Source organism: Cryptotermes secundus, unplaced genomic scaffold, assembly GCF_002891405.2.
Source record: "Cryptotermes secundus unplaced genomic scaffold, Csec_1.0 scaffold550, whole genome shotgun sequence".
Taxonomy (NCBI): Eukaryota; Metazoa; Arthropoda; class Insecta; order Blattodea; family Kalotermitidae; genus Cryptotermes; species Cryptotermes secundus.
Window position 1 is genome coordinate 725,763 of NW_019724591.1, and position 11,670 is coordinate 737,432.

Genomic DNA, 11,670 nt, shown 5'->3' on the forward strand with positions numbered 1-11,670 from the left:
GGGGAAAGAGTACCCCCATACCCATTGGATAGGAGGCTGGGTGGACCTTAGAGCCTACCAGGACTCGAAATCCGACCCCTCGGTCGTCCGTCCCGTAAGGGGTCGCTATATCGACTGCGTTATCCCGGTTCTGTGTAGGTCTAGTTTATGTAAGTGGCTTCCTTTTGTCATTGTATGGTGTGGACTGGATTGAGCTGGCAGAATAGGGACTAGCACAGAGCTGCTGTGCAGCAGTTCGTCGGATATTTCTAACATGGAAAGGGAACTATCCCTGCAATAAGCCCTGAAGGCCCATAGGGTTGTGAGACGTCGAGGCTCCCACATTTTCCAGACAATCGGCTCACAGATGGTGAGGTTGTCAGCCTTAAGCGCCAGCCCCCCTTTACTCCCAGGAAGATTCCTGGTACTCATTTCTGTTAGAGACTGAGTCGACCCCAGGACCGTAGTGCGGCTGGAAGGATTAACTAAATTGAATATTCGATCCCTCTACCTTCCGGCTTGTAGCACAGTGCCTCAACCAACTACGCTGCACCTCCATAATAACACGTGGTTGAGATATTTTGTCGTTTTCCTAATTACCTCCAGGTAAATTATAGGATAATACCTTAAGTAGACCACAACTGTCTCCTTCCTATTCCTCTCCAATTCATTGTTCATTTTACTTTTCGACGCTGTACTGTGAGATGCTCTAATCTTGACGCTTGGGGGGAGGGATTGCGGGGTAAGGAATGAAGGGACCGTCAAGGGGAGAAGGGATAGAAACAGACATAGAAATTGTGTATAGAATCATTTCAGATCATATTTCCATATAGAGTATTTGCATAGTGTTCAACTGAAATAAAACAGTTCCTATTGACTCAGGTAGTAGTTGCTGATTCATGGCTGCTACCGCCAAAATTACAGTCTCATTCTGTAGACGATGCCAACGTCTTAAAACAAACTAACGCTCCAAACTTCTACGCTATATGGTCTATGTTAATAAGAGGCTGACGTCACACGAATAGGCACCACTAATCGAGCGCTGTATGTCGCAGGGATGGAAGTGTCGTCGGCCCGACAGAGGGCACACATAGCGCTGCTGCAGTGCGTCGGATGGACCTTAGGGATGGCTGTTACGCCTCTGGTCGCCTGGGCTGTGGGAGGTCACTGGAAGGTGTTCATGGTTCTCACGACTTTGCCATGCGCTGCTGTGTTTTTTGTCTTCAGGTCAGTTTCCGGATGTAGGCAAGTTTTGTGCGTAATAAACCAACAAATAAGATCTAAAAGTTTGTGACAATGATAAATTGCTACAAGTAATATGCTTTTGGACATTATCCATCGTCTTATCTATTTAAAAAAAAAAACCGTCCTGTTTCTTTTTAAAATAGAAAGTTTCGGAGACTGGATTCTGTTCCCGTCCTCAGGTAAAATCTTTCACTGAGAATCTAGTAGTCACACGCCTAGTATTTAAACATGATTATTATATCTTGAATTCTCTAAGGAGCTCAAAAGAAATGATGTTAAACAATTAAATAACAAGTTTATTGCTAGTTGTTACGCTTATAAAAATTCCTGGCGCCTCCCAAACCTGTGTTTATGAGAAATCTGTTTTCTCATATGCAATGTGCTGGTTCTCTGCGCAGATGTTTTCCTGAGTCTCCAAGATGGCTGGTAGCGAAAGGGAAGACAAGGAAATGCCTGAAGGTTTTAAATCAAATTGCCAAAGAGAACGGAACATCTTTACCTGAAAATACTATGGAAACACTGCAAAAACTAGAAAGAAGAAAGGAGAAAGTATACGGAGTTTTGAGTCTCTTTACTAACCGGAGACTTCTAAGGATCACAATACTCATCTCATCTTGCGTGTAAGTGTTAAAAAAATGTGATTCTAAATTATTGTCGGCGTTTCCGTGACCTACAATTTTCAAACCAGAAGAAGACAGAATAAAACTGCTTACAGAATATGAAGCTCTATTTCAAAATGTTTTATTTGGTAACTAATAAACCTTTTTGACTTACACTTTCATATTCCATAAGCAGTTTTATTTTGTTTCATACAAATTCACTTCTCTTATAAGCACTCTTCACAGACACCACTGAAATCACCTATTAATGTAGATATGTTTACAGTACCGTTGTTTAGAAACAGATTGCATAATACAGTTTTTTTTTCGCTGTTGCTTGGCGCTGATGACATAGAAACACAGACTCCTCTATTGTTGTGTAACCAAGTAAGTGTCTGTTATTTAAGTATTTGTGTTCACGGGAACTCATTTACCAACACCTTGCCTAGCAATGGGGGTGTACATGTAATTATATTATAGTATAGGACACTGAAATTTTTTTTAATATCAAGGAACTGCAGGTGTACACATGATGGAATACCCCGTCGTCATTACTGCCACCATTACCTTTCAAAAACATAATTGTGATATTTGACTGATTTCAATATAATTTATGTGAAAATAATTTAGTTTCTATTGTATGGACTTTCCACAGAACACTTGTGCAACTTCTGAACTACACGTTGGTTCTCAGCATTGCCACCATGTCGGGTAATCCCTTTCTGAACATGTTCCTGCAAGCTTTGGTAGAAATACCAGGTTTCCTACTAGGGAGATTTGTATGCAACAGGTTCGGTAGACGCTGGAGTCAGGCAGGAGCCTACTCAGTTGCAGCATTTTTCCAGATAGGCTGTTTGATCACCGTCACACGTAAGTATACTCATTATATTGTCTAGATTTCTAGGAATTAGATTTGAATTTAGAGAGATTCCTGTAACGAACCGATAGAAGAAGTTTGCATTTGCACCACTGATCAAAAATTACAAATATACATACATTTTTAGTAAGACGATCAGAAGAAATGTAGCAAGGTTATCACTTAGATAAAGATGTGACGAAAATATTGAAGTTAATCTAAAAAAAAAATCCTACGAATGTATGGACAAAATTTAATTGTCTTACGGTAGGGCCCTTAGTTGGAATTTTGAGTTCCACAAAAGGAAGAATCTCCTCACTCACTCATGGAGCTGAGTCCTTCTTGAGAACCTTCTGGAGAAGGCCTTCACTGTTCCCTATCCTGAGCCACATCAATCCAATCCATATCATCCCATCCTATTTCTCTAAGATCCATTTTAATAAGTCTTTATCTTCCAAGTGGTTTCTTTCCTTCTGGATTTCCTACCAATATCCATATGTATTCCTCTTCTCCTCCATTTATGCTGCATGCCTTGCCCATACAAAAGAAGGGGTAGATATGTTTTAGTATCTGAGAGACTGTCAGGTTCTGCACCACTGTCCACAGGCAATAAATTCTTAAAGAGGGTAAAGAATGCAGAGGTATCCCTGTAACAGGCCATGGAGGCCCATAGGATTGTGAGACGTCGAGGCTGCCACATTTCATAGATAATCGGCTCACATTTGGCAGTGAGGTTGTCAACCTTACCCACCGGCCGACTTTAACCCTCAGGAAGTTTCCTGATACAAAATTTTAGTCGAAATGCATCAAGAATTGTAACAATTTTGGGGCACTTTGGTGAAAGTGTGAAGCAAAGAATTGAATTGATATTAAATGAACATGATGAGGACTGGAATTAATTTAATTTAAAATGGAGTCCACAATGAATCTTCGGGTTTTAGAAATGGGGATCAGACTTTTGAATAGTTTTGAAACTGCATCTTTGCTACTAGTCACAGATAAGCAATGCATCAAAAATTTTATTCTGAATTTCTGAAAAAAAAAGGGAGATCCCTTAGGAAACCTCGACATAAACTTGTATAGTTATGAAGATAAATTTAAAATATATCTTACAGAAACATTTTATGGGCATGATAAGGTTCAATGACAGGAACTAGTGGACAAGGTAAGGATTTTTTCAAGCAACAAGTGAGCGACTATCAATTTATCAGCAATAATTCTGCTTCTTATAGCTAGTTTCTTACTTTCTCCAGTTTAGTTAAGTTAGACATATAGATAACCTGATCCAAAAGAAAACCAGAAATATAAATCTTTATGTGCATTAAATGAACTGACATAGCTTCCGCCTTCTCCTTGTACATCAGCCAATAATACTGTGGGTTAGGGCAGTGTGTAATTTCCATGTATGGAGGTAAATGCCTGTACATATTTTTCTTAATATATCTTCTATATAAATAAACTCATATATATATATCCCAAATTCTATCTACCAGGCTATACGTTGTCATATCCAAGCCTACAATATTATTGTTAGATTTTAGGTTCTCAGGACTGAGAAAACGAACAGCACTACCTTTAGGAGATATGACACCATGAAGTTTGCCAAAAGTTTACCGACATATCAGAAGAACGTATTTCTTCGATTTTCGGCGACGAATAATAAGCAAACCAATTAGGGTGGTGCTCTTGCTTGTTAACTGATTAACTTCATCTTCGACCCTGAAGAATGAAGCAGATCTTCCGCAAGAAATTCCTCTAGATTTTTACCAGACTACAGGCAGAATATAATACCCTTCACAGTATGATATTTCACCTCCTTACACGTCTGAGATATTAATAACTGTTTAAAATATCTTGGAGGGTATTTCATCTTTTTAGTAGGCAACCTTCCGGAAGAAAAATCCCCCATGTTCAACAAGCTGTCCGATTAAGCCATTTTCGTTCTCATCGTGTTTGGGAAATATATTCCATCAACTTTATAATGGCGTCCATCTCATGATGACATAGACACAACAGACATTTGGTCACAGCTCTGGTAAGATCTTTTTGCTTTCCGTGACAGACCAGCAACTTCTGTGGCTGCTGATCTCCTTGGTTATGATAGTCAAGTTCTCCCTCACCGTAGCGGCGTACTGTGCCTACCTGCAGTGCATGGAGCTCTACCCCACTTGTCTGCGGCAGACGGGCACCTCCCTCGGAGTCCTTCTAGCGACCCTCATCGCAACATTCAGTCCCTACATCGTGTACTTGGTACGTTATTCCAACAACAGTGGCAGCACATAGCAAATCTGGCCACCTAAACAACAAGCCCTGAATGTATTGAGACACAATATAGTATTTTCACTGTGTAACCGGAAAGTAATGAGGAACTCCTGCCGAGTAAGTTGGATTCAAGTGGCAATGCGTTCTATTTTTATTCTAGAAGTGCCCTGTTCGAATTTTGTCCTCAACTGTGCTGAGGTTATGCGTGGTTTACCTCCGTCTATTCCAGAAAATACTAGTATATTAAGTACCTGGTCACAGCAGCCGCGCGGTCTAAGGCATGAAGTGTCTCGAATGCTGGGATCGTGGGTTCGAATCCCACTCAAGGCATGGATGTCTGTGTGCGTTTATTCTGTGTTTATGTTATCCTGTGTTTAGGTAGAGGCTTTGCAACAGGCTGATCACTCATCCAAGGAGTTCTACTGACTGAAAAATGATTACGGAACTGCATAGGCTGGAAGAGCTATTATAAATAGAAAATATATTATGTTACGTTGTACGAAAATATATAATTCGATTTACAGAGAGCGTTGTAAAATAAGCAACAAATAACTGAGATTTCATTGCGCTGTTAACTGGAGGAATTATAATTTTTGTGTACAGTTACTAATGGCAGAGTACGTGTATCATAATTAACGAAAGTAATTAATTCCTCTGGGCCGAATTCTTTTTAAGATGATGTTAGTCATTACAGTGATCAAGGTATTGATGATTTATTGCAATCTGAAACTTCACTGTTCTTCACACGAGATGATCACCGCTCTCTATCCTAAACCTTTGGATCCAGCCCAATTTTTCACTCACTATCTTTTCCAAATCCATTTTACGATTTCTATGTCCCAAACAGTATAACATTTTCTATGAAGTACTCCTATCTCCTATACATATGGTCCATTTATCACTTTCTCGCTTATTTATATATATATTACCAACATTGTTTATACGATGTATCATTCCTGATGAAGGAGACAAAGAAGGTCTCCGAAACAAAATTACATCCCCAATTAAAGGGCTGGTCGGCCCAGAAAACAATCATCAAAATGTTTTTATCATCTGGGATGCCGTGTTTGGCGTTTCTGAAGTACATCTGTACAGTCCTGAGAAACGTCGGTTAATAAACAACCCTCCATTCTCGTGTCCGAAGAATTAGTGAGGCAGGCAAGTAGAGTTCAGCTTCACCTGAAGATGTAACTCCCAGAAGAAAATGCTCTACGTGGTTATGTCTGTAAGAACGTACTGAGCATTACATATGTTATCTGTGTGTGTCTAGGGAGCAGCCGTTGACAGAAGATATCCTTACGCCATCCTCATTGTCTTGTGTCTGCTGGGCATTGCGTGTGGAACTCTGCTCCCTGAGACCCTGAACCAGAAGCTGCCTGACACAGTAGACGAGGCTGCGGACTTCGGAGCTGAACAGAAGTTCTGGAGTTTCCCACAGCGGAAACCAGCCACGCAGTATCAAAGTGCGCCAACCAAACATAGACAGGCAAACTGACGTGTATGGATCTCCAGTTTCAAATAAAATTAGTGGCAGATAATATGATTAAAATGAGTAATTCATATAGCATGACATTTATAAAAATATGACCGCCTCTGTGGTCTAGTGGTCAGAGTGCCTGGCTACAGAACGAGAGGTCCCAGGTTCGATTCCCGGCGCTACCAGATTTTCTGAGAAGTAGTGGGTCTGGAATGAGGTCCACTCAGCCTCGTGAGGATAACTGAGGAGCTATTTCAAGGAAATAGCGGCTCCGGTCTGCCGCGACACGTTCTATCCGCTAAAGTTGGCACTCACTTTGTCGACAAGAGGCGGTCGCTCGGTCAGTATAGTGCGCTGGTGGACTAAAACCACGGAGTTTTTTTTGCTTTATTTTATAAAGGTATATTTCAAGAACTATATTGATACGTAGTTAATGGGGTGAGAGCGAGCCCTCTGGGTACGCCGACCTCTAGGTGACTTATTGTATCAGCCACTGTTGACAGATGAGTGTGGAATAGTCAGTAAAATGAAAATTGACAGGGGAAACAGAAATTCTCAGAGTATACCGCAGTACCGCTTTCTTCACCATCAGTCACACAGAACATTAGCAGGAATTGAACCTGGTCCTAAGCGGTTAGAAGCCGGACACTTAACTGCCCGAGCTATGGCAGGGTTCTTCATAAATATTTACTTTCAAAGCGATATACGACAATGTCCTTTAGTTAGTTAGTTATTAGAGAGGGTGGGTTTCCCCATGGACTTAGACCTGTACTGGTCCATTGCGCTTTCCTCTATGATTTCTACCACTCTCTATATCCTACCGGTACTTGTGCGTACCATCAGTCCCGACCGAGCCCGCGAGTTCGGCCTCCACTAGCTTGGCGGTATCTATAATGCTTCCCCCATCTACCAGAGGTATTAGAGACTGCTGTTGGGCGGGAAACGTCCGTAATTTGGCTCAGTGACCTCCTTTGGAGATATGAGGTTCTTTTACGTGCCGTAAAGCTACGACACGGGACCCACGGCTTAAAGTCCCTCCCGGAGGACTTGTTCCCTGAATTTTTCCGCCCTTAAAAATTCGACGACNTGAACCCGCATACTACGAGTCATGAGGTGGAAACGTTACCTCTAGACTACGGAGGCCGCTACAATGTCCTTTAACTGCAGCGCTGTAGATTTGTTTCCGTGAGGTACTTGTTTTGAGTCTCACAGACGTTACCGCTTATCCTGTCGGAACGATTCCTCATTGTTTCCAGTCAGTCTTCCCTGAGTAATACCGGAATTGTAACCAGAGAAAGCTAAGATCGCCAGTTAACCGCGAAACCTAGATGCGAGGGGTTCAAGTCTTTCGATGCTCTTTACTCAGTTGTAGCAAATAAAATTTATTGTGTAGATGGAGTTAGTATGTTCGTCCGAAACGTCGGATTTTTTCCGTCTATACAACACAATATCAGTACCAAGACAAGAAACTGAACATGTAAGACATAAAGAAAGCAGTATTCTGGGATTTGGCACCGTGTATATGTGGTGTTAACCGACGTTTCGGAGGAACGTATCGCCTCCAACTTCAGGGTAGAAGGAAAAATATAAGAAATCCGCAAGCGAAGAGACCGTGAGAACCGGTAAAAAAGTTTGCTTTACGTCGGTTAGCACCAAATATACACGGCGACAAATCCCAGAAGACTGCTTTCTTCATAGTCATCGCCGTGAAAACCTCAAATCTTACGTGTAAGACGAAATTAGTAAGTATATTCCTTTCTGTTCGCGGGGGTATGCAGTGGCGCGGTCGGTTGAAGCGCTATGCTACAAGCCGAAAAGTGATTCCTGATGCGGTCATTGGATATTTTCAATTACTTAATCCTTCCAGCCGCAATATGGCCCTGGGGTCGACTCAGCCTACAACAGAAATGAGTACCAGGAATTTTCGTGGGAGGTAAAGGGCGTCGGCGCCTAAGGCTGACAACCTCACCGCCATCTATGAGCCGATTGTCTAGAAAATGTGGGAGCCATGACCTTTCGCAATCCAGTGGGCCTTCAAGGCCTGTTCCAGGGACAGCTTTACCTTCTCCCTCTTTATTCCTTTCTGTTCATATTCTCAGGTTGCGGCCCTTTGAGGCGTGAAACCCGTAGACTAGGACGTGTAGCTGTTGGCATCCACTTCCATGGCATGTAGCCCCGAGCTGAATGTGTGAGGTCTCAGTAGATCCAATCATTCAGTTCTGAACCCATGTGTAAGTCACGCACAACTCCCTAAATCGTCACAATATGAATGTATATGATTAAGTATAAAGTCAAATGGGAAGTGGTGACAAGATAGAACGAGAGTGAAGTAGAAAAGACTTAGATGACCAATAATCTATAGGGCTAGAACCAGGATACTTGTAATTAAAATTCCAGTGTACAATAGATGCACTGTATGCTATAGGAATCCTAATTTAATTTAGTTGCTGGAATGTAGGACCAGGGAATTAGATTCAAGTACCCAAAGATGTAAATTGTAAAGGCCCTAAGAAAGCTTGTATTTTTTTTATTGCAAGTGGGGTGGGACTAAGTCCCTTGTACTGCGGCGACTTCTGGCCTATTGTACCAGCCCCAGATGATAGGTGAGGGTGATTGTTGAGCAATTGGTGGAATGAAGATTGGCAGGGGAAACCGAAGTACTCGGAGAAAACCTGCCCCAGCGCCACTTTGTCCACCACAAATCCCACTCGACCAGACTCGGGATCGAACCCGGGCCGCCGCGGTGGGAAAAAGAAAGCATGCAAGTATGTAAGGTAAAGTTGTCCCTGAGCTCAACGAATTAAGCACTACGCCATGAAGGCACATGGGGGAGTGGATGTATTTATCCATATTTTCTTCACCTTGGTAATAGATGGAGGTAAGTGGTCAGCTTCACGCCTCTTCCGCTTTACCTCCGTGGAAAGAACTCCCGGTACCCATTGAATAGGAGGTTGGGTGGACCCCAGAGCCAGTCTGGACGATTTTGAGAAGAGAAAATCCTTGACCTTACTGTTAATCGAATTCCGACCCCTCAGTCGTCCAGCACCTAGCCCGTCTCTATACCGACTACGTTACCACGGCTCTGCATGTAATTATGTTATTATTTGAAACTGGTGTCCTAAATATCTTAGGAGTAATAAAAGCGACACATTATAGCAAAGCAACAGATTCCTTCATCACAATAACTTGTACACCTGAAGATGGCCGGTTAGGCCGAAACGTGTAATGCTATACAATAAAGAGAAGAAGATGAGCGGATATTAGCCTAAGTTGCACACAGTGGAACGTATAACCAGATCTCTTAGCAGTATTCAGTAATGTTCAAGACTTCCGTCGTGAGACTGGCTGCAGCTGAAGGCGGAAATTTGTGTTAACGGTAACATTATGGATACTTGTATCACTTTTACTCTCTCGGCTGGATTGTCTGTAAGAACCTGTTAATCAAGAAATGAGTCAGGTGTAACGGCAACGAATGTGAAACTCTCTGATTTCAGAGCATCCAATTAACGATTTTTACGGCTGTAACGGTTAGAAATTACTGCACACCGGATTACTAAAGAAGGGGCCGCGCTGAAATGTTCTTCCGTAACCTTTCATGGGTAACCAGAAATGTCCTTTCTTTTGTCTTCCTTCTTTCTTTCCCTCTCCACCCATCTCTGACGTCACCTTGTTTTTGTGTTTATATAGAGCGGACTATGCATACTTTTAGTCAGCTTTCCTTTCTGCAAAAAAGGGTAAATAGTAGGTTTATGCAATCACTGTGCTGTCTGTTGTCTCGTCAATAAACATGAAACACCTGACCAGTTACCTTATACCATTATATGCCACTCAACTTCTTAATTTGTTGTGACGAGTAATAACCACATGACAGACGTACGAAATTCTGAGATGGAAACGATTTTAGGGTTGCTTATTATATGGTCATGAAATAATGTACGAGTATGACAGCAGATCTTAGAAGAATACGAAACTCTTTTTTTTTTGTTGTAAGTAGACTCTGAAGAATTCTGACGATGGAACTGCCAACTCGATTCAATTCATCTGCTTTCAAGCTTATATCCTGGCAGGCTGGCGTCTCGAAACTCGACTCAGTACTCCGCTACTGAAATATTCTTTTAACATTGCAAGGATCACGCAGAAAACACAGCCTCTACATTGTTGGGAAGGCGTGTTTACAGAGCCGTTGCATTCCAACGGTAGTTACTCGATTGTTGCTAGCGTATTCATTGCCGCGGGAGTGTTTACCGAGTCGTTGCCTAGCAATGAACGTCTATTGATATCACTATTCCAGCTATCGGGCGTCATATTACAATATTCTTTAATTGTTTCATGTTATTTCTTGGTTAGTTAGAACTGCTGATTATGACGCTGGAGTTCAGTTTCCACTGAGCACCATAGTACCAACAGAAAATCCACGTACAGTAGTATTAATCAGAACAATAATTCGAATGTGCCTATTTGTTTGTTTGCTAATGCGATATGGTTGTGATAAGCGTGTAATTGTTTTGGCATGATTACAAAACGCATGTGACATGGAAACTGTTAACTCTTATTACATTAGCATGTGTTGGTGCCATGCGTAGTCATTAATATTATTTGATGCAAGCTGCATTGTATACGGTATTCACATGTGTAACCTAATACTGCCATTTATTGTCAGCATCTGTAACCATTAATATGACAGATAAGGGAGGGAGTAGGAGGGAGGGAGGTATGACAAGCAGTGGATAATGGTACATATGCCAATGTTGAAGCTCCAAGAAGTCATAAACAACACTATATCGCACTGTAAGGTAGCAGGGTCTGTAGGAAATTAATGTTGGATGTCAGTTTGACATCTGAGGAACTTAAGGTATAGTTCCTTTTATTGCTAGTGGGGTGGGACTAAGTCCCTTGTACTGCGGCCACTTCTGGCCTATTGTACCAGCCCCAGATGATAGGTGAGGGTGCTTGTGGAGCAATTGGTGGAATGAAGATTGGCAGGGGAAACCCAAGTACTCGGAGAAATTCTGCCCCAGCGCCACTTTGTCCACCACAAATCCCACTTAACCAGACCCGAGATCGAAACCGGGCCGCCGCGGTGGGAAGCCAGCGACTAACCGCTTGAACTATGTATGGCGCGGGACGTAAGATATAGTTAGGGCCGCGTAACTTTAGCCGCGCGGAAAAGTAAACGCTATTGTGGAGCACGCGGAGCTGTACGCTTGCTGTGGTGACGTTCAGAGCTGCTTCCCGAGCGGAAAACATTGCCT

At 42.2% G+C, this 11,670-nt stretch overlaps 1 protein-coding gene across 5 annotated transcripts in view; it reads left to right on the forward strand.

The window, feature by feature from the left end:
* Window positions 1-6,543, forward strand: part of LOC111862370 (solute carrier family 22 member 5) — an 18,510-nt gene extending 11,967 nt beyond the window's left edge. For 4 of the 5 annotated variants that reach the window (XM_033750633.1, XM_023847691.2, XM_023847689.2 and 1 more), the window contains exons 6-10: window positions 1,035-1,206; window positions 1,623-1,844; window positions 2,479-2,693; window positions 4,742-4,929; window positions 6,212-6,543. In XM_033750633.1, the coding sequence (XP_033606524.1) occupies window positions 1,035-1,206; window positions 1,623-1,844; window positions 2,479-2,693; window positions 4,742-4,929; window positions 6,212-6,436 (1,022 nt within the window). In that variant the 3' untranslated portion in view covers window positions 6,437-6,543. The remainder of the gene's footprint in view (window positions 1-1,034; window positions 1,207-1,622; window positions 1,845-2,478; window positions 2,694-4,741; window positions 4,930-6,211) is intronic. The other variant, XM_033750634.1, reaches the window with a different exon arrangement.
* The last annotated feature ends 5,127 nt before the right edge of the window (window positions 6,544-11,670 follow it).